Source organism: Mandrillus leucophaeus, unplaced genomic scaffold (genome assembly GCF_000951045.1).
Source record: "Mandrillus leucophaeus isolate KB7577 unplaced genomic scaffold, Mleu.le_1.0 Scaffold252, whole genome shotgun sequence".
NCBI classification, from domain to species: domain Eukaryota; kingdom Metazoa; phylum Chordata; class Mammalia; order Primates; family Cercopithecidae; genus Mandrillus; species Mandrillus leucophaeus.
Window position 1 is genome coordinate 1061144 of NW_012102610.1, and position 22629 is coordinate 1083772.

The 22629-nt window shown below is 54.8% G+C and overlaps 1 protein-coding gene across 1 annotated transcript in view; it reads right to left on the bottom strand.

The window, feature by feature from the left end:
- Positions 1-22629, bottom strand: part of IQSEC1 (IQ motif and Sec7 domain 1) — a 70715-nt gene that overhangs the window by 42092 nt on the left and 5994 nt on the right. The window contains exon 2 of the mRNA XM_011983613.1: positions 2623-2917. Within this exon, the coding sequence (XP_011839003.1) occupies positions 2623-2917 (295 nt within the window). The remainder of the gene's footprint in view (positions 1-2622; positions 2918-22629) is intronic.

The following is a 22629-nucleotide window of genomic DNA, read 5'->3' on the forward strand; positions in this document are numbered from 1 at the left end:
CCCCACACATGGACCTGGGGCTGCTCTTCCTTGTCCCCAAACTTACTGTGGGTCATTCTTCTTTCTGGGATGGAACTATTGCCAGGCCTGGTCGAAAAGTTTCCTGGGACCCAGTGGAGGGGATTCTACTAACATGTGCCCATCTACTATGTGTGCTGGGGACCCCCACACCCTCATCCCATCTCACAGCAGCTTCTGCTCTCCTGAGGGGTTTCGCTACCCCATTTCTCAGCAAGGACAAGACGCTCAGGGGAGGGAAGCCGCTGGCCCAGGGCATGTGGTTCCTGGATAGAGGAGTCGAACCCGTGGCCAGGGCTCCCCCATTCGGCCCTCACTTATCCCTTCAAGGCAAACTTCTGAGCAGTGCAGAAGAGGAACTGGGAAGAATGTCACTTCTTGATGACACAGGGACAGTATCTGACACCCACTCAAGTCTCCTGCTTCAGGGACAGAAAGCCACTGAAGGGCACAGTGGGCCAGGGGCCAGAAGAGCACAGGAGACTGGCCCTTGGGCTCCTTTCACTAAATGGACTCTGTTATCCAGACTTAAAACTCCTCATGGAATCGGGCACCTTACTTTTTCATCTAGTGATTCCCATGCAATCTGTCCCATTCCCACTTTTGCTGAGTTTTCCGGGAAGCTCGGTGGAGCATCGAATGCTCAGTGGTCCTTGATGTTGCCTCCTCCCTCTCACCTCTTTGGTACCTCTTCCGGGCCTTCCTTTCCATCTCACACACTCAGCAGCCTTTGCACCAGCTGTTGCCTCTTCCTGGAACAGCCAGCTCTAATGCCACCTTAGAGAGGTCTTCCCAACCAGCTTTACCCAATGCTGTCGCCTCCCATAGCCACCCGATTTCTTTCCCCAATTTTTAGAATCCCTAGAGTTTGCATCACTTTCTGGAAGTCAACTGCCTCTGCATTGCTAACTTGCTCCTGTCCAGCTCCTGTGCCACAGTGGAGCTCAAGAGCAGGGGCCTTGCCTCAGTCACAGGCACCCAGCACAGTATCTGGTGTGTGGTGGGCGTTCAGATAATATGCATGGAATGAAAATGAATAGCTGGAGTCCTATTAGGCCCACAGTAAGCATATAATTCTCTTCAAAGGCCTCTATTAAGTCCCAACCTTTCTCCTTTCTGTTTAAATGGCTCTGCTGCCAACATCTCTTACTATAAACCATGGTCCACTTTGGATGTGGGCATCACGGATAAAGGGAACAGAAGCTGCTCTGCACTGTGTCGGCCTGGCTTAAGTTGCAGGGCAGCACCGACAGCCAGGTGAGGAGGGGGCTGATGGGGGATTCCCTGTCAAGAGAGAGGATGATCCTGCAACCCCAGGCAGTATCTGCACCACTCCCTTAGGAAGTTGGGGCACATCAGGCCCAGAATTATACTCTTTAAAGGACAAAAAGGGGAGCACATATTCAGGGCAACTTGAATCTATACTCCCAGCAAACACAATCAAATAAAACCCCCCAAAACTGTTTTAAAAGAAAAAGGATAACTAGGAAGATCTCGGAGCAAGCAGAGGGCGGGTGGGGCCACAGGATGGGTGTGGGTGGGAGTGAAGGCCAGGTGGCTTCTGCAGCATGGAGTCTGGGGAATATGGGAAAGGGTCCTGGGGCCAGGAGGGGCAGAGGCGGCCACCTGGGCATCTGGAGGAGCTGTCTAGAGCTCAGTGCCCAGGAGCTGGGGAGAGTCTGACAGCCCTCCCCAGCCTGCCCCTGCAAGCTTGCAGAGCTGCTGCCTGGGAGCCCAGGTTCTCTTGAAGCCTGAAACTGCTATGGGGCTTGTCCATGCACTGGCTCGCTCACTCCCTCACTCACCCATCTGTTCATTCACTCAGATCCTTATTAAAACACCTACTGTGCACTGCACTTGGAGGGACTTGGAAGCGAGAGCTCTTGGCCTCCCCAGGGACTGCTCAGGTCCTCGCTCTTCCCTCTGCACCCCAGGATTCTCCTCTCCTGGTTCAACCCCGAGAGGCTGCCTCTTGTCCTCCCTCGAGCCCAGCCCTAAGCACATTGTGGGTCTGGGCCACCTCTAAGGGCCAAGGCCCCTGAGGGAGGGGTGCAGTCTTCAGTGGGGGGATTTCCCACAGGAGTAGGGAGGTGTGAGCCAGGAGGGGTACAGCAAGCAGTCTCCCCTGGCTGGCCGTAGATGAGGTTCTTTCCAGAGCTTGTGCTGTTCATGCTGTCAATGGACCTCCCTCCCTCAGCCCTCTCCTGGGTCTTTACAACCTCAGTGGCCGGCCACATACCCAGTGTGTCCCGATGACATTGGGCTCAGATACCTATCATGATCCCCCAGATCTGGGCCACGCAGGATGTGGAACCTGGGCCATGGCAAAGGCCTCATGTGAAGACGACTCTCTGGAAGTCCCCAGAAGGAATGTCAGACAATCCAGGTCCTTCACACATGCCAGCAAGAGCCAGCTGGGGCAAGAGGCTCCTGAGAGCAGCCACAGGTGGAGTTGGAATTGGGGCAGAGTCCTCAGCCTCAGCCCACACGCACCCCAACTCGAGTCTATGGGAGAGAGCTGCCACCATGCCTGGTGGGGGCATACATGGTGGGCAGAGCTACCCTGTGCTCGCATGTGTGGCCCAAGGGGCTGTGCTCGCCTACCTGCTTGTCCTGCAGGTCCGAGGAGAGCTCATAGCTCTCAGAGAGTGAGCGTGAGCGCTTGATGGCCTCCTCCTCGGCCTGCTTGCGCAGGATGGAGGTCGAGTGCTGCAGCTTGGGCCTCCGTGTGCGCTGCTGTTGCCCCGGCGGCCCCGAATACAGCCCATAGGCTCCCACTGACGTGTGCTCGTAGTGATCTGGGCTCAGGCTGGAACCAGGCACTAAGGGGCCCTGGGGGTAGGCCGAGGGGCTGTCCAAGGATGTGCCAGTCTCGCTGCTGGGGGCCTCGCCCTCGACGCTGCAGAGGAGAGAGAGGCGAGAAGCTTCTGGTGAGCAGGAAACCTGAACACGATGCTGGGCCGTGGGGCGCAACCCCACCATGTTCCTGGAGGAGCCCCCATGCCCACTCTTCTCACACCCCACAGTTCAGTCCACACATGCAGCTGGCAGGACCCTGCAAAGCCTCTCCACTCAGCACCCCACCCACCCGGATTCAGTTTCTCTGTGAAGCGCACCACGCTCTGACATCCCATACACCTTCCTCATTGATTTTGCTCACTGTCCATCACCCACATGCAAATACCAGCTCCCTGAGGACGGCAGTTTTGGTCGCTGGGTTGCTGATCATCCCCAGAGCCTAGAGCAGTGCCTGGCACAGAGCAGGTGCTCAGCAATTACTGACTCAGACAGTTCTGTCACCTTCTCTCCTACCACCTGCATTAAATACACCACTGATTTAAAAATTTTAAAAAAAGGCCGGGCGCGGTGGCTCACACCTGTAATCCCAGCACTCTGGGAGGCCGAGGCGGGCAGATCATGAGGTCAGGAGATCGAGACCATCCTGGCTAACATGGTGAAACCCTGTCTCTACTAAAAAAATACAAAAAATTAGCTGGGCATGGTGGCAGTCGCCCGTAGTCCCAGCTACTCAGGAGGCTGAGGCAGGAGAATGGCGTGAACCTGGGAAGCGGAGCCTGCAGTGAGCTGAGATTGCGCCACTGTACTCCAGCCTGGGCGACAGAACGTGATTCCATCAAAAAAAAAAAAAGTTCCAATAATTAACAAAAGTGATTCTGTACTGTATGCCTACATGGGGCCAGCCCTTGTGCTGGTGGTTGCTGTGAGTGAACTGTGCCCTCCACATGTGTGTGTTGAAGCGCTGGCCCCCAGCACCTCAGCACGGGACTGTGTTTTGGAAACAGGGTCTTTGTGGAGGTGATGACATTAAAATAAAGTCACTGGGGTGTCCTGATCCAGCCTGACTGGTGTCTTTATAGGCAGAGGAGATGAGGCCATGGACGCACACAGAGGGAGCAGCATGCGAGGACCCAAGGAGGAGAAGACCACCTGCAGGCCAAGGAGAGGGGCCGTCGGGGAACCCACCCTGTCTACACCCTGATCCCCGACTTCCAGCCTCCAGAGCTGTGTGACAATAAACATCTGTGGTCGAAGGCGCCCGTGTGTGGTGTTTGTCACGGCGAGTCCGGAAACTCATACAATGCTGTATATACATTTTCTCTAAATCTTGAAAGCAGTCTACAAAGAGGAACCATCAACTCCCCCTTTCCAGGTGAGGAGACTGAGGCCTACAGGGGGTGCCAGAGTGACCCAGGTAGGAAGTAGGTGAGTCAGCGTTCAAGCCCAAGTGATGGGACTGTGAGACCCGGTGTTCCCCTCCGCCTCACCACCTTCTGTCCCTGCAACATGTACACATTCCTCTGACGTCTCCAAGCACCATGGGGGAGCAGGGCCCCTGATGGGGCCTTGTGGGACGGGCTGACGAGCTCATCCCGACTCGGAACTCGCAAGCCTTTTCACTGTGTGCAGACGCTGGTTTCCGCTGCAGGTGGCTTCTCAGTGTAGGACGAACAGGGAAGGGAGAGAGTTACGTCACAGTTTCCAACACAATGTCCAGTCAGCCTGCCAGGCGCCCTGTCCCTGTCAGATCACTCAACCTTGGGCTGGAAGGACCTTGAAAGACCCTTTCTCCCAGGAGCCGGGCTGGAGGTCCCACTAGATGGGCATAGCAGAGAGGTGGGCACACGGACCCCACGCAGCTGCAATCCTCCCTCCCAGTGCCTTCTTCAGACCAATAGAAGGCCTTGCACACAGCAGCCTGGGGCAGCGGGTCCAGCCCTGCTCTGCTCTGCTTCTGTCCCTGCTGCTCCTCATGAGGCCTGCAGGACCCCAGCGCCCAGTGCAGAATGTGACTGTCATTGGCTCCAGGGAAGCCCGGATTGGGGGCCCCAGCAGGCGGCCTGGAGCAGAGAGCACAGTCAGTGGTCCAGGGGGTAGGGAGTGGCGGCTCTTTGCTGCCAATTCTGCCGTGAGCCAGGGCTGGGCTGTGGATCTCGGCACCTGCTTTGCGGCCCACAGATTAGGGCAAGACTTCTGGCTGTGGCCTCCAGGGTCAGGCAGGGGATGCCCATCCCACTCTCCAGGAGCTGGGCCATGACAGAGGCCTCCTGAGCAAAAGCCTGAATGAAGAGAGGTGCCTAGGGCTCTCTGCCTGGCTCTGCCCTCATTGGACTGAGAATCAGGGCAGGCTGCCCCTCCCTACAAGACCCCAGTTTCCCTATCAGTAACACGGTGGGTTAGACTCGATGCCTTCAAGCCATCTGAGGAACACCACCCTTCAAGATTCTCCACATCAGCCTGGCGCGGTGGCTCAAGCCTGTAATCCCAGCACTTTGGGAGGCCAAGACGGGCGGATCACGGGGTTAGGAGATCGAGACCATCCTGGCTAACATGGTGAAACCCCGTCTCTACTAAAAAATACAAAAAAAAGGGCGAGGTGGCGGGCGCCTGTAGTCCCAGCTACTCGGGAGGCTGAGGCAGGAGAATGGCATAAACCCAGGAGGTGGAGCTTGCAGTGAGCTGAGATCTGGCCACTGCACTCCAGCCTGGGTGACAGAGCAAGACGCCGTCTCAAAAAAAAAAAAAAAAAAAAATTGATTCTTCTCCACATCATAAGTCTCCCAACTCCCTCCCCTGCAGCCCCCACCCACAGCAGCCTCCTTTGGGCCTGGTGTGTGTGCCTTGGTAGGGGGAAAGGGGGAGAACAGATCTGAAAATCCTCCCATTCTATTGCTAAAGCTTTGAGCAGCACCTCACAATACTCACCAACCTAATCAACTGTACAAAAGAGCAAATGAGTCTCCATCTCAGACTTCAGGCCCCAGAGCCTCAGGTTGCAGGGCAGTGACAGCCTCAGCCGGGAAGCCCATCCCACACTGTCTGACCCCAGAGCCCACGCCTCTGCTCCAGGCCTGTGCACCTCCCTCTGTCTCGCCTTGTCTTTACAGCCTGGGGACACATCACACACACCCTGGACTGGAAACACTTCAGTCAGGGGCCAAATCTGTGCTTCCAAGCAAAAGGCTGACAGGAAACAACAGCATCGTCCTTAAAGAGATGCAGCCGGGCCTCCACTCCTAAGAGGAGGATTCAAAACAGTCTCATCACCCTAGGTTCACAGAAGCACAGAGATGGACAGGTGGTTTCCCTGCAGGTCCCTGGAGCTGAAGCAGGAAGCCCCTTGGTGGTCCACGGGCTGCTGCTGAGCTGCAGGGAGGCTCTGCCAGGGAGGGGAGTGTGGGACCCTCACTGTGCTGCCCCTTGACCCAGGATGAAGGAGCAATGTTCACCTCAAGTCCGAAGGAATTCTACCCTTCACCAAGCCCTTTCTAACCTGGCCTGAAACCACCGTGAGCAGGCAGAGCAGGGCATCCTTCCCTGACGGTGGGGGGTGAGTGAGGGCCGGGGCCTGCCTGAGAACTTGAGAGGGGCCTTTGTTCCCAGTTGGCCGCGGTGTGGGGCAGACGGGGCTGTGGAAAGAGATCAGGCGGCAGCCACTGAACTCAGGATGGGCAGGAGATGGGAGTGCCTGGCGCTGGTAGTGCAGGGTGGCTTTGGGCCCTGGGGCAGGGCATCTTTGGGGATAGGATTGCGATGGTGGTGGCCGGGGGCAGACTTTCTGGGCCTGTGGCAGCCCAAGATTCCACTCTGGGCACTCCTGGGTTCCTGGATGCCCTGGGTCAGCAGGTCCTGAACATGCTTGGGAGAGGCCAGGCCTCCCTCTCCAGGAAGGTAAGGTCTGACAGTCACCCAGTCTTCCCTTCCATCCCAGAGCCAGGGTCCTGGGGGTCATCAGTTTAGTCCCTTCCCTGACTCAAATGCCCCCATTCAATCTGTCCCCGGGTCCTGTTGAGTCTATTGAATAGCATCAGCTTGTGCAATGTGGCAGCCCTTCCACACTCCAAAAAAAATCAAACCCAACTTCAAACCATCCCAAAAGAAAGAAATGTCTGGGCGATCCTACTGCAACCAGTGTGGCACCACAGGGATCTTCAGCAAACGTGGACAAAAGTGAGCACAGCGTGGAATTTTCCATGTAGCTATGAACCCACTTTGAGCCAGAGGACATCACCTCTTGATGGCCCCAATCAGCAGCTACGCAGTGCAGTATTAGACCCTAAAAAAGAAGCTTTTCTGAGTTTATCTGAACTGATAAACACAAAGATAATTTAAGTGAAAATGCCCAGTATTGACAAGTACATGCAGCCATGGGCACTCTAAGACTCTGCAGCAAGGAGTATACATCAGTACAGGAAGTTATCAAACTTAAATGATGTGGGCGCTTGACTATTTTCTGGCTGAACTCGTGAAGATGTTTTGCTCTACAGCAACACTCTGAAGCTCTGGGCTCTCAGCCCCACCTTCCTGATTAGGACTCAGCTCTACCCAGTTTCTTCTTGGGGCAGGAAGAACTATCCTATGTCAACTGTTCCCTTTCTAGGGCAGAAACACAGATGCCCTAGTGACAGAGCTTGGCTGTAAAGTGACAGTCACATTTTACCAGCATACATGAGTCTCTAGGTGGGACTTTTGGGTTAGAGAACAGCCAGACTGGCTCCCATATCCCTGCCCCGACCTCCTGAGCTCAGCTACTCGACATCTCACCACCCACTTTAGTTGCCTTGGGTATGCTTCTCCCACAAACCCAGCCCACTGAACAGGACTGGGGAATACACCAGGGTGAGTCCTTAACTGTACCCCTGAATTTATTATCTCTCTCAGACACCTGGGCCACATGCAGACCAAGGAATGGGCTGAGGCACCTGTTCCAAGTCCCTGAAATTCCTGGCAGTTCAGAGTCTCTGGAACATTCTATGAGAGTTAGGTGGCTGCTGCCCAGCCCTTTTCCATAGATTTGTACAAAGGAAATAAGACCAATGCGTGCAGCAGTACATATGAAGATGTTCACAGCAGTGTTGTTTCTGATTATAAACATCTGGAAATAACCTAAATAAGCATCGACAAGGGGATGATTTAAATTAATTCTGTATGCACAGTGGAAATAACGTCAAGATGGGGGAAGGATCTAGTTTGATGGCTTTTCTTATGAAAAAGACTTGGGGATTTTTTGTGGACTATAAGAGGAATGTGAGCTGATGTTATGATGTGGCCGAGAAGCCAGTCACTAACGTGAATAAAAAGCCAGGAGCAAAAATAGCCCTGCTGCCCGCCACAGTTCTCAGACACAGCAGAAGACAGTGCACAGACAGTCCAGAGCCTGAGGGCAGGGATGGCAGACCTGGGACACATGCATGCACCACCCACTCCTCCTGGGCAGACATTGCTAATTGATCACAGACTCCCTCCTAAAGAGCTTAGATGACGCTTCAGCCTCATTCCAACACAGCACTCCATACAACTGATCCCAGCTAGCATGTGAGATGGACTCGATTTGCCAAGGCCAAATAACGGTATGCCAGGAAGCAGTATAACAGTATGCTCCTATCAAGAACTGGGGCTGTACAGCCGGGAGGAAAGCAGCCTCGGGGAGATGATGTGATCCCCATCATCAAGCCTCTGACAGGCTGACAAGCTGAGGCTAGAGATTTCTCTTGCAGGCAGAACTATGACTGCCAATACCCGACCCGATGAAGGACACTCTCACGTGGTTAGGGCTGCTGAAGAGGTGGTGAGTTCTCTGTCATCGGAGGTGTGCAAGCTGCAGCAGGTCACACACCCGTCAGAAAGGTGGTACAAGGGACTCCAATCCTGGCTGGAAGCCTCTATCCCAGCGCCATACGACCTGAGTCTGCCATCTTTACACGGAGGTCTCAGCTTAATCCCACTTCCTCCACAAGGCCACCCTTACTCCACACACTCTTCCCCACCCCGGGGATCACCTGATCTCTTGTGTAGTCCACCTGCACCATGGGGAAGTCTTGCTCTGTGAGGGTGGGAGACAACTGCCCAAGCATCCCCCGAAGCCCTGGCCTCCAGCAAAGATGGGAATGGCCAGGAGCAGGAGGCCTGCTCCTTCCCATGAGACGAGTTCTGTATGTCCAGGATGGGCCCCCGGTGGTGGGACAGGCCCAGGACAGGGCCAGAGAGCACATAAGGGCCTGGAGCTGCTTGTGGATGCATCCATACTCTGTCCCAGAGCCCGTCGTGGGCTCAGGCACAGACAGCCCTCCTTTCCCAGCCCAGGGACTCCAAGTGCTGGTCACTGGAAGGTCACCAAGCTCTTCTCCCATCTCCAGTTTTCCAAACATGCTTTCCTGTGATGGAGGTGGTATGTGGAGTTTTATGTGGGGACACGGCTGGGTGAGGCGCTAGATCCCTACAGGACAGTGTTGCAATGGACACCTCACAGGAACAGAGAACACAACTTGAAGAGTTTCCTCCTGCTGCCCCGCCCCACCCGGCCTTTCTGCCAAGCAAGGGGCTAAGCAGGCTCCTGGGTGAAATTCTAGCTTACTAGCTGTGTGACCACAGGGGGAACTAATGCTGTGCCTTAGGTTCCTTTCCTCTAAAATGGGGGTAACTAGTGTATCTACTTCACAGGACTGTGGAGACTTAGTGGAGCTGACACAGTGAGGTCCTTAAGAAAGTGCTTGGCTCATTTTCAATGACTGTCTCGGGTTATTCTCTGATCTACAAGTCCCAGCAGCTGGAGGCAGAAGGGCAGACAAGCCTAGTGCCCCAAGCCAGGTCACCTGCCCTGCACCCTGCCTGCTGCTGGGACCGTCTCTGCGAGACACCCACCTCCAGGCTGGAGAGCCTGACCCCAGGGTGGACCCAGAGACCCTCCACTGGCCCGTTCCCTGGACTGGGGAGCTCATGGGGATGGGTGAGAGAGGCAGACAGTCCAACCCCAGCCCCTCAGCCCAGACCTGTTGGATGCCACGTCCTGACTCGCCAGGGAGTGAGTCAGGGCAGGGGGGCTGTGGCCTCTCAGTCACGGATGTCTCTAATTATGGCCTATGAAGTAATGAATGACTTTTCTCAAGAAAAATGTTAGCCAGGGGAGGTTCTGGGCACCAATGAGGGGACAAGATGAAAGCAGTGACCTACTGTTCACCCCCAACATCAACAACGACAATGGTAGTAACAGCGAATGTTTATATGGTTAGTGATGTTCTAAGCTGTATATGGAACCCATTCAGTGCTCCCAATACCCTGCAGGCACGGAGAGGTGGCACCCATCTCCAAGGGCATATGGGCAGTCTGGCCAGGGAGCCCAAACACTTACCCATTGTGCTTATGCAACTTCTTACGGAGGGGGCATACACACATGTATATACACACATATACATACGCAAACACAGATATACACGGTCTGAATTATACAGCAGCAACTTCTCCATAAACCTGCCAGGTACAAGATGCCGTGGCGGGTGTGTTTAAAATACATGACCTGTAACTCAACCACCATCGCTGGGAGGTAGCTAGGACTGCTCCCTTCTGCAGATGACAAACTCAGGGATGGAAGAGTTGAGTCACCCAGTCAAGGTGGTGAGTATAAGACAGGGTTGTGTGGGACCTGACCCCACACCAGGGCCTCTCCTGCCCAGCTGCTCAGGGGAAAAGCATGCTGCTGGCAGCTTGGACAGGGCTGGGTCCAGAGCCTAGGGGTCCTGGGGTTGTGCATGATTATGAGATAAATCAGAGAAATAAGCGTAGTCATGTGTGGCCAGCGGGTGGCCACATCACACAGCAAAGCCACCCTCTTCAGAGTGGGCCGGGCCCCATGCTAGAGGAAGCAGGCAATCTTGAAAGCCTGTCTGTGGTTAAATGTCCATGCCAGCAGCCTCAGGCCAGACTCCTGGCAGTCTGCACAGGCCAGAGCAAAACAGCCTCCTGAAGTACGTATGCCCATCACGCCTCCAGGCCTCGTGGCTTCCCCTACACTCTGCTTTCAGGGTTTCTGATTTCCAGAAAGGGAGCCTAGACTGGGCAGGCACAATTCATTTCCAGCCCTCACAAGCTCCCTCTTGGGGCTTTCTGTGGCTCTTCTCTGCCTAGGCCACATTAACCAAGGTTAGTCACCCAGAGGAAGGAAGGGGATGGTGTTGCTCTGCACCAGGCTATCTTCATCTCTATGCCCCAGTCTCGGGGAGGGATGGGACACAGCCAGGCAGGGTCTGGGGGGCGGGTGGGGCACATCCTCTGAGCAAGAGCAAGGACGGCACAGCCGGAGAGGGGCGGCCGCCACCCCTGCCAGGTCTCCGCAGGGTGGTCCTGGTGCAGAGAGAACAGGTGGGTTTGTGGGGCCAGGGGCAAGAGCTTCAGACAGCTAGCAGTTTTGAACAGTTCAGCAATTTAAGAAGGGGCTGCTTTAAGGGTTAGTGGAGGTGTTCAAGCAGGGTCTGGAAAAATCAGTCTTTCTGGGCTGATGTGGCTGGGGGTGGGTCACCCACACATATGCTCACCCACTATGCCACTATGCAATGGGGGAGCCCAGCATAAGCTAAGTACACAGATTTCACCCCTGCAATGAGCCCGTCAAGAAAGCACTGCTCTTCCCATTCTCCAGATGAGAAAATGAAGGCTCAGGAAGGGCCCACTGTGATCCTTGCTCAGGATTGCAGAGCACAGAGCAGAGCCAAGATTCAAATCCATGTCATTTTTCTAGTCTTTCCCACTCTGGAATGCTCTCAGGACTGGAGGTAGTCCCCAAGAGCTAGCCTGGCCCTAAGGAGCAGAATGCAAGGACACAAAGAAATGGACCTCAAAGGAAAACTGAGTGTGTAAAGAAGGGACATAAAGTTGGCCAGCTGCGGTGGCTCACGCCTGCAATCCCAGCACTTTGGGAGGTTGAGGTGGGACATTGCTTGAGGCCAGGAGTTTGAGATCAGTCTGAGAAACATAGCAAGACCCTGTCTCCACAAAGCATTTTTAAAAAATATTAGCTGGGCATGATGGCAAGTGTCTATAGTCCTGGTGCTTTGGGAGGCCATGGCAGGAGGATCACTTGAGGCCAGGAGTTGAAGACCAGCCTGGGTAACATAATGAGACTCCATCTCTACAAATTTTTTTTTTTTTTTTTTTGAGATGGAGTCTCACTCTGTCCCCCAGGCTGGAGTGCAGTGGCATGATCTCCGCTCACTGCAAGCTCCGCCCCCTAGGGTTCATGCCATTCTCCTGCCTCAGCCTCCCGAGTAGCTGGGACTATAGGCGCCCGCCACCATGCCCAGCTAATTTTTTGAATTTTTAGTAGAGATGGGGTTTCACCGTTTTAGCCAGGATGGTCTCGATCTCCTGACCTCGTGATCCACCCGTCTCAGCCTCCCAAAGTGCTGGGATTACAGGCGTGAGCCACCGCGCCCGGCCAAAAATTTTTTTTTAAATAACTGGGAACAGTGTCTCATGCCTGTAGTCCTGGCTACTCAGGAGGCTGGGACAGGAGGATCCCTTGAGCACAGGGAGCTCAAGGCTGCAGTTAGCTATGATTACATGACTGTACTCCAGCCTGGGCCACAGAACAAGACCCTGCCTCTAAAAAACTTTTTAAAAATTATAATAAAAGGGCTGGGCATGGTGGCGAACGCCTGTAATCCCAGCACTTTAGGAGGCCGAGGAGGATGGATCATTTGAGCCCAGGTGTTTGAGACTGGCCTGGCCAACATGATGAAACTCTGTCTCTACTAAAAATACAAAAAATAGCTGGGTATGGCGGCGCAAGCATGTAATCTGAGCTACTCAGGAGGCTAAGGCACAAGAATTGCTTAAACCTGGAAGGCAGAGGTTACAGTGAGCTGAGATTGCACTACTGGGTAACAGAGTGAAACTTGGAGTGTACTCCAGCTGGGCAACAGAGTGAACCTCTATCTCAAAAAAAAAAAAAAAAAAATATAATAAAAGAAGAGAAATAGAATTAACTGGTGTAGCCAGCAAGACAGGAATAGTGAGGGCTTTCCCAGGGGAGGCCATTCCAGTGCCAGTCAGCCATACCCCCTTCTCTGGTCTTGAGGGGAGGCAGCATCCCCACCGATGCCTAAAGCCTTACAGCCTGGCAAGCAGTTCTAGGAGAATGATGCCTGGCTGCTGACCAAAAGGACTTATAGACTCCTGAGGTCCTTTCTAGAGAGCAGTAGGGTGAGGACATCCTAGATAAGGCCCAGCAACGCTGGTCGCCTCCCCTGGCAGGCAGGGTTCGGATGAACACGACCTAGTGGTGAGCAGGAGGGGTGCAGTCGCAGTACCCCCAGTGGAAACCTGGGGAGGGTGGACAGAGAGGGAACGAGTGAGCCCTGGAGGAGCACACGTAATGGGCACAGACGCTGAGTCCTGTGCTCAGAGCCTCCAGATGCTGCCAAGGTCTGGGACAGAGGGGATGGTGGGGCTGTGGCCCTCACATGGAAAGATTTAGAGTAAGAATCTGTAGGAAGCACTGGCACGAGGTGACGGCCACCTAAACATCCCATGTGACTTCCACTGGCTAACCAGGAGCACCATATCTAAAACGGGACAATCCGGAAGTCACCCCCACAGGGCACAGCGGGAGAAGGTGGGGGTCAGGAGGGTTTCTGCATTTACCCAGTTCCCAGGTTTGGAGAAATGAGGATATCCAGGAATTGCAGAGGAACCCAAGAAACCAGACATCCTGCTGCCCAGGCACTGCCCCTTTGAGCCCCAGTAGACAGCCCAACTTCAGGCTCCAAACTGAGCTCCCCACACCAGGCCAGCTCCCCACAGCCTTGCCATCTCAGTGGGGTGTGGTTGGGGTCCTCGGAGCTGCTCGCTGAGCGTCACTCTTGGCAACTCTTTCTCAGACCCTCCTCCCCATCTGTCAGCACATCGGGCTGTTCCGCCTTCAACACAGATCCCGCATCTGCCAGCCTGTGTGGCCGTCATCTCTTCCCTGTGTGACTGCCACGGCCTCTCCAGGCTCTTTGAGCCTCACATGCCACCCTACCCCACTCCTCTCCACCCAGCAGTTGGGGTCCTGTTAAAACACAATCCTGACCACATTCTCCTCTCACTTGGTGGGATTTAGAGCCCAAGTCCTCCCATTGACCCAGGAGACTCTGCGGGACCCAGCCATTCCTCCTGCTACCCTCCACTGAACCCCCTGGTCACTCCAGCCCAGCCCCCTGGCCTCCTGGCTGTTCCTCTCCGCTGTGGAATGCTCCCACCCCAAGACCTGTGCAGGTGCTGTTCCTGCTGCTCAGCGCAGCCTTCCCCAAGTCCGCTGGCTCCCTCCCTCACTCTATTCAGGCCTCTGAAGACAACTGGAGGGATGTGGCTGAGAAGGAAGAGAAGATGGGGAGGTGGCAGAAGAGGGATGAGGACTCCAAGAAGGCATGTGGTTTAAGCTGGAAGAGACCTCAGCATATATGAATGGTGACAGGCAGCGACCCTGACAGGAGGAAGAGGTCGGGCTGGTGGGTGGGCACACCACCAGAGGGCTGAAACCCTCCTCTGGGGCTTCACTGTTCTCTGAGGGGCAGGGAGGGAGGCCAGTCAGCTGCTGACGGGGCCTGATCCTTCATCCCCCCAGCAAGGTGGGGCTCAGCCAGGGACAATTTCAGGAAGCTAGGTCTGAATTGAGCAAGCCAGGGGGAAACGCAGAATGCCTGCAACCCTGTGCCTGGCTGCAGGGAGCACACCCACAGCGCTGTCTCCATGCCTCTTGGTCTCCGTGTGCCGTAGACAGACCTGTCCAATGGCCCCTCAGAGCCTGGAAATGCTGTGGCAGCCCGGCCTCCATCCGCGGGGGACACTGAGGCTGACTGTCCAGTTGCCTCCAGAGAAGAGGACCCTGGGCGGAGATCGGCCTCACTGACATCCCCCTGCCCTGGCCTCAGGCCTGCCCTGCTGAGGCCCAGATAAGGCCCGGCCCAGCTCCGCCTCAGGCTGTAGCATTATCTTTAACGACTAAAAAGCCTCCAGAAGTGGCTTTTATATATGTAGAAAAATATAGGACTCGAACAATGAACTTTTCAAAGCGGAAGGCTATTTTTAGAGCTTTGCTTACTGATCCAACATTCAGCATCTCCCTATATGTCAGCAGCTGCTGGCGAGATGGGCAGGTGGCATGAGGAGTCAGGCAGCAGTCAGGGTACAGGGGGCTTCTCAGGCCACCCAACCATACGAAGGAAGATGCAGTTTTTCGCACTGCCCCTGCCCTCTGGTCCCGAGCACTCTGTACAGCTCCGTCAGGCACCTACCACCCTAATGTTGTCATGACAGGAGTGACAGCAACATTCTGGGCTAGAGTCCAACACTTGAGTTGGAACCCCAACTTCTCTGAGCCTTGGTTTCCTAACTGCACAGTGGGGGCAAGGCTGCCCCTTCATGGCCTCACAGTGGAGTCAGTGGGAGTGTTCCAGGAAGCCCCACCAACAGCTAATGCCATGCCTAATTAGAGGGTAATTATTTCAGGAGAGACCTCCTGTCCTCAGACAGGGCTTATTCTCATCAGCACATAGCCAGGCAGGGCACAAAGAAAGGTCTCTATGTCCTGTGAACCCAGGGCCACACAGCCAAGGCAGCCGTTATCCTGTCAAAGGCAGTCTTTCCAGCCCCAGGGAGGTGGTGGTTCCAGCCTCCCCAGCCCAGGCCTCGCTCCCAAACATAAAGAGTACCGTCAGCCTGCAGGGGCCAGGCCACCCTCCATGGCTGCTGTGAGGCCCTCTCACTCAAAGAGCCCAGTGAGTGGGTTTTGGAGATGAGAATGCAGGTTCCAGGAGACAGGCTGGGGATGAGAGGGCAGCCCCTAGAACCTGGAATCAGATCTGCCCTGCCCCCTCACTTCTTCAGGGGCTTCCATGGGAAAGAGCCCGAGGGCCTTAGTGGTTGTGGATCAATGGCAGCCTGGAGCCCAGGGCTGGGAGAGGCCCTGGGGAATGTCACAGGGCGTCTGATGGGGGCTGCATGGCAAACATGGGGGAGAGGGGTCTCCCTCAGCAGGAGAGAAGGGAAAGAGGGATCCGCAGGGGCCATCTGCCCGGATCTCTGTTAGGTTTCCTCACAGCACGGCTCCATATCTGACTCCATCTTTTATCCTGCTTTCTTATTTCTGTCTCTCCCCATGAGGAGGTCAGCTCCGGAAGGGCAGTGTTTGTTTTCCTCACTGAAGTTTCCACAGTGCCTAAATAGGGCTGGGCACACGGCAGGTGCTCAGTCTGAATCTGCTGAATGAATGAATGATGCTGCTAGTGACTAGGGGACCTGCACAACCCTGGAAGTAGATGCCGGCACTCCTAACACAGAGGGGTCAGGACAGGATGCCCCGCGCTCAGGATGGAGAGCCACAGAGCAGGGCAGAACAGGTCCCCGGTGCCAAGGCACGGCTGGCTGTCTTCTCTTTCTCCCACAACTCCACAGGCCGACGGCAGGGCTGCTGCTCTCTCATTTACAGGTGGGAGCACCAAAGCCTGGAGAGGACAGGGGCTCAACAGTCACAAGGCTGACACGCAGCCCAGCCTGGCAGAGCCCCGTGACTGTGGAGCTGTGTCCACACCCCTCCTTTGCTCTGCAGCTGGGTTGTGGAGACACCAAACGACTATGGAAACTGTGAGTTTCTCCACCGTACAGACACATGCTCACTGCGCTGAAAACACTGTCCCACAGGCCTCAAGTCACCAAGGAACCTGGAATACTGAGATCAGCTCCACCCCTTGAGGACGCCCTGGGCTCAGCTCTCTGTGTGCTGCTTCTGCCCTGTGCGCACCCCACCCTCCCACAGTCCCGGGAGGCCTGCTGGGCTGGCCTGGGCACTGGCGGGGCCTCAGAAAGGAAGCAGGGGGCAGACTGGCTCCACAGGCTGGCAACCTGCACTTTCACTTGGGCCGAGAGCCAGCTGGCAGGGGGGGCTGTGAGGCTCTGGATTGGGGGCCGATACAAACACCCTACAATCAGTCCCAGCCAGGGCCTCTGCCTGGTGAGGTGTCACCACTACAGGCATCACTATCAGTGCCACAGAGGGGCCCCAACCCAGGGCAACAGGCCTAAAACAGGAAAAGTCATCCCCTAATGCCAATCCTGCAGCCAACCCCAGGACAGGCAGCCTTTAAAGAGAAGGGCTGGGCAAAGCTCTTTATTCTCTCGAGTGCCACCTGGGCCAGGGCCAAGGTGAGGGACCCTTGGCCTCGCCCCTGGGAGAGTTGGTCAGGAGACCTAGCACCTGCCCGGCTGCTCCCCATAAGGAGACCTCGGACTGCAAAGAGCTCTCTGGAAGACAGATTCTGTGTGGGGGGTTCATAAGGTCTCCAATACTGGCAGCCCCTGGCCCAACTTGACCCACAAAACATGCTCTCTGTGGCCCAGTGTTTCAAAAACTAGAATGAATCACTAACATTTCAGCATCTTAAGATTTTATATGAAAATCTAAGTTTCTGACTCATCTTGGGGACCTGGCCACCCTGGGCCCATATTCCCACTTGATAACAGTCAGATGAAGCGAGGCGGCAGCCGCATCCATCAGACAGCACATGTTCTGTCACCACCACAGTCCCCACCACTGCCACAGTCCCCACCACTCCCTATCGCCCACGCATACCTGGGTTACCACTTCTCTTCCTGCCTACTGGCAGCATCCATGTTTGCCTATGATGCTTAGACAGGACCAAAATTCTAGGCCCAACGCAAAGAAAAGAACTAGGATCTACAGCCTGGGATCAGTTGTTCCCAAGAAACCTAATTTAGAACACCAATTCCCGAGAGGCAGGGTTCAAGAACTCCCACAGCTCTGCATGGCCGGTGGGAACACCAAGGCCTTCTGCTCCACTGGGTCCTGTGAGTGTGTGGTTTTTACAAGGCTCTAGCAAATTAACATCATCACAGTGACCACAATCCACAATCCCATGGTCATCATAACCACCAAGCCTCAATTCACCAGATGCCCTCGTTCCTAAGTTTCATAGGGTTAGGATATAATTTTCAAAGTCATCTGATACCTGGTGTTTATTCCAAAACTGGACTCTAAGAGGATGTCCTGAGGTTCAAATTCAAGCTGTCCCCACCCTCGGCAGCCCCCTCCGTCCACCTGTGAGAATGCCAACCTGAGTTTGGAGGAATGCCCAACGGCTCCAGAAGCGTTCCTGGGGAGCGTGGTGGGGAGCTCTAGGTGCAATCGGGAGACCAGGTCTCTCTACAGCTCCCCCAATTCCAGGCTGAGTGGTCCCAGGCAAGGGCCCTCCACTCTCTGGGCTTCTGTTGTCTCATCTGCACAATGGGCATCACTCCTGCCCTGCTTGCCCAACAGGAGCGTGGGAATTGAGGAAAGACACACTTTGTCAACTGTAAATCCCACGTGGAGCTGTTTCTGTTCTGTGCCATCAGCCAGAGAGGAAGGCTCAACCCCCTCAACTCCTCAAGTCTTGGCTGGGCTTGTCCAGGTCAGAGAAAGAGGGACATCAGGAGAAGTATTCCCCAGTCCAGCGCCAAATTAAGCCCTGCAGGATCAGGAAACCAGATACGTCCATCTCTGTGCCTGCGTAGAGGGCTTTATGCTTCCAAAGGCCTCCTTCCTTCCACTCTGCCACAGCTTACCTGGTCTCAAGATACAAAGTTTACAAGACTGCTTCCCTTGCCATGACCTCATCTGCATGGCCTCACCCTCTCCCGTTCTTCCTTTAGTTTCTTCATTAACCATTTCTATAGCCTGCACTCTGCCAGATGCTTGCCCCTGGCTAAGGAGGGTGGTTCTTGTTGGTTCTGAGTGCACAGAGATGACCAGAAGCTTCCAACCCCTGGGCTCACTCAGAAAGATTTTTCAGAATATACACACATACAGAGCCAAAAATCTTCCTGGCTGAGCCAAATTAAATACAGAGGCCTCTAGTTATTTCCATACGCACCAAATGGACTTAAATAAAGCAGTTCTCTGTGGCAGGCTCCAGCACACAGAGCTAGGCTGGGCCCCAGGGACGCTCCGGGAGAGCCAGGCTGGAGGCACAGGCTGGGGAGGCTAGCTCTGGACAGGGTGTGGGCAGAAAGAAGGAGACAGATGCCCATCGCGCAGAAGATGGCCCACCCTGCCAGCCAGGGCCTGCGCTGTGGCCATCTTGGCCCAGACAATCTTGGTCTTTTTTAGGTGCACAGCAAAACTGAAAGGAAGGTATGGCGTTCTCATGTACCCACTGCCCCAAGGCAGGCACAGCCACTATCAACATCCACACTGGAGTGGCACATTGTTACAGTCCATGAACTACAGTGACACATCATCATCACCAGGGTCCACAGTCTACATTCGGCTTCAAGCAACCTTTTGAAGTAGGTACTATATCATCTTCCCATTTTGTGGATGAAGAAACTAAGGCACAGAGAAGTGATGTAATTTACCCAAGGCCATGTGACTCACACAGGACGTGAGGAGGGGCGAGGCTGGCTGGGCCACCTCCCTGCCTGTCACGTTCTTCCCTCTGCGGGGCCAGTCCACCACCCTGTCTGCCCATTGAACTCCCCTTGCCCTTGCAGGACCTGGTGCAGGTGCTGCCCAGATCTGCAGCACAGCAGCTGCCAGGCCCCATGGCAAGTCAGCGATCTGCCCCCAGCACCCAGTGCAGGGGCACAGAAAGGGTCTTGGGACAAATGAAGGCTGGGGGTAGGAAACACTATCCCACTCAGCTTCCCCACCTACAACATTGGCACACAGAGCTCTTCCCTGGCAACTGTCTGGTACCCAGCAGGCAGGAGCTGTGTGGCCCTGGGCAAATGACTTGGCCTCTCCGTGTCTGTTTCTCAGTCATAAAATGGGAGTATTGTTCACCCAGCAGGGCTGCTGTGAGGGCCATATGATAACACACACACAAATCCTCAGCCTGGGGCCTGTCACCCAGGAAATGCACAGAGTAGCTGCTGCCACTGTCACGATTTAGGGCTGTTACCACTTCGCCACACTACATGGTGCCATGGGGGCTAGAGGGAGGTGAGCAGGCCAAAGAGGAAGAGGTCTGAAGGAACGCAGACCATCTGACTCCACACTAGCACCCATACCTGGGGAGCACGAGGGGCGCCTGGCTGGGATGTGGCCATGCCTAGGGTGTGACTTTGGCTTGTTTTTAACTAAGCTGGGTAGGGGGCGCTGTATGTACGAAGCACTGTGCTAGGAGCTAGGGTAGCAACCACACATTCATACTGAGGGCAGTGGCTGAAATGTGTCAGCCCTTGCCTCTAAGCCCAGCAGTAATGTGGGGTGGCACGGCACCCAGTGATGATGACAAAGGCGAGTAAAGGTGACGGGAGGTGTCCAGGATGACTTTGGCATTCTAAGTGAAGCCCAAGAGGATCAGATGAAGTCATGGAAGAGAAGCCAATTTGGGGAGAGGGAGATAATACGTGTCCCTTTGGAACTTACAGATTTACAGGTGCCCATGAGACCCCTCGAGAGGGTTGCTGGGTGGGCGGCAGGATGTCAGGGCCTGGGCTGGAGCCAGATCAGAAACCCTAGGAAGGAAGAGACTGTGTGAAGTGGAAAAGGAAAGAGGGCTGGGCAGAGGCCCAGGGACCCCCAGTGCTGAATGGCCACCCAGGGGCCCAGCAAGATGAGGGGCTGACGGGTCTGGGAGGGTGGCAGGGGCTGCAGCCTGGCTACACCATCTGGCAAGGGGAAAGCCAGGGCAACAGGGAGACCCTGTGGAGCTTGAAGCTGAGAGCCACAATACCACCCAGGGGACCCCCGATCCGATGAGAGAGGCTGAGAGCCCATTCCATGCCCTGCCTTCCAGGGGTCCTAGGGAGACGGAAGAGAAGCGAGTTCTCCTACCCTGACCCAGGAAGGCCCTGTCTGATGGAGGAGTCATGGGCCTAGCCTATTCCAGTCACTTCCAGACACAGGGCACCCCAAATGGGTCAGAAGCTACTTGGTCACCAGGCTGGGAAACTGTTTCAAGCTCAGAGTTCCCGAGTTGGACCAACACAGCTAAGGGCTGTTCAAGGGACACTGTGGCCTGCCCTAGGCACCCGCCCCAGTGATACAACTTTTCCAAAGCTAGAAATGAGGCCAACCATGAGACAGGTCCTTGATATAAAATCAACAAAATGTCTGGGATTAAAACTAATCTAGGGCAATGAAATAAAACTGCACATAGGGATCATTATACCATTCTACTTTTGTACGCTGCAAATTTTACATAACAAAAAGCTAAAAATAACGCTAAGACTCTGCTATCACATCAAGGCCCATTATTTTCTTGGGCCATTTTGCCATTTTTACTAAGCACAAACAAAAAACACTCAAACCCTGCTCATTTAAATGACGGCTCTGAGCTCTGAGAACAGTCAATGAATGGCCCAGAGGGAACAGAGAATTCACGTTCCTGCGACCGCACCTCCCCCTCCCCTAGCAGCAGAGGAAAGAGCTGCTTCCCCAAACACTTCCTCTCCACCCCACCCTCACCCCACGGGAATAGCAGCGCTGCAATGGTAATAATGATGACGGCTGGGGAGAATAGCAGTGCAGTGGGTAGGGGTCATCACAGCAGCTGGCGTTTACTGAACACCTACTAGGTGCCTGGCGCTACTCCAGCCCCTCTCCCCCATCATCTCGGGTGGACAGTTGTCCTGATCCTGTCAAGGAATCTGAGGGTGGTTCTTAGCCCAGATGACTTCCTGGGGCTGGTGAACATGTTTTTGAGATTGCAGGCACTGGGCGGCGCTTCCAACTATTCTCCTTCCACTCTGCTGATGGTAGTGCACCTCTGTAGCCATCCATGGTGGCTGCTCAGGGAACCCAATGCTGCCACTGGGGTGCGCACAGCTGGGGCCTGCAGGTTTTGTCTCTCTGGCTCCTCCTTGGCCCCCTGCTCCTCCCTGCCTCTGCCTCAGGTTCCATTCTAACATGCTGCTCCCCAGCAACGTCAGGGAGGGGAAAGAGGGTCCATACATTAACTAGAGGACCAGGTCTACATTCTGCAGAGCTTGAATTCGTCATTTTCATTTTCTAGCCTGTTTCCTCATCTGTCAAATGAGAATAATGTCATGATTTCACAAGGTTCTTGGTTCCAATCAGACAGGTATGTGTGAAGTTCAAAGGCCATTCAAATGCCAGTATCACCATTTTCATTCTGTAGCCTGTTCCAGCCCCAGTCTCAATCCTGTGCCAACTTCAGACCCACCAAAAACAGTTAAGGCTTTGCCCAAACCCAGCTGACTTCCTTTCCCCTTTCTGTCAGCACGCATGGTCACCTGTTTTGTGTGTGTGTGCTACCCACACTGCCTCTCCCTCCATTGTTCTCATTTGACAGACAAGGAGGCAGCAGCTTGCAGTGGGGACCAGCTTGCCCTGGCCACACATCCAGGAAGGGGCAGAAATGGAATCCAAGTTTTTCCAGCTCCAAATGCCACCTCTGCCCACTGCAGCAAGCTGCCTCCCCTCCCAGGCAGACAGACCAGCTAGAGAGGACTGAGCAGCAGAACCAGGGACTGGAGGCCACTGCCCCTGAGGTCAGGCTCTGGAGCTCTGGGCCTTATTAGGCTCCAGAAGCAGCCCCAGGTACCACCAGGAAGCCAGACCTGCCCAAAGCCTCAGAAGTTTAGCATAGGCCACCAGGTGAAGGCTCCAGAGGTGCCACAGCTCTGCTCCATCTGACACAGGGCTGGGGGCCTCTACCTTGATGTCCGTACACCTCAGGGTGTCTCTCACACATAGTGCAGGCCATTTGCCCATCCTGTCTAAAGAAATCTTCATCCCAGCCCAACAGCAAGCTGCCTTACTTTGCAATTTCCCCAATCCACAGGCAAAGTGATTTTCTTAATACCCTTAACCAT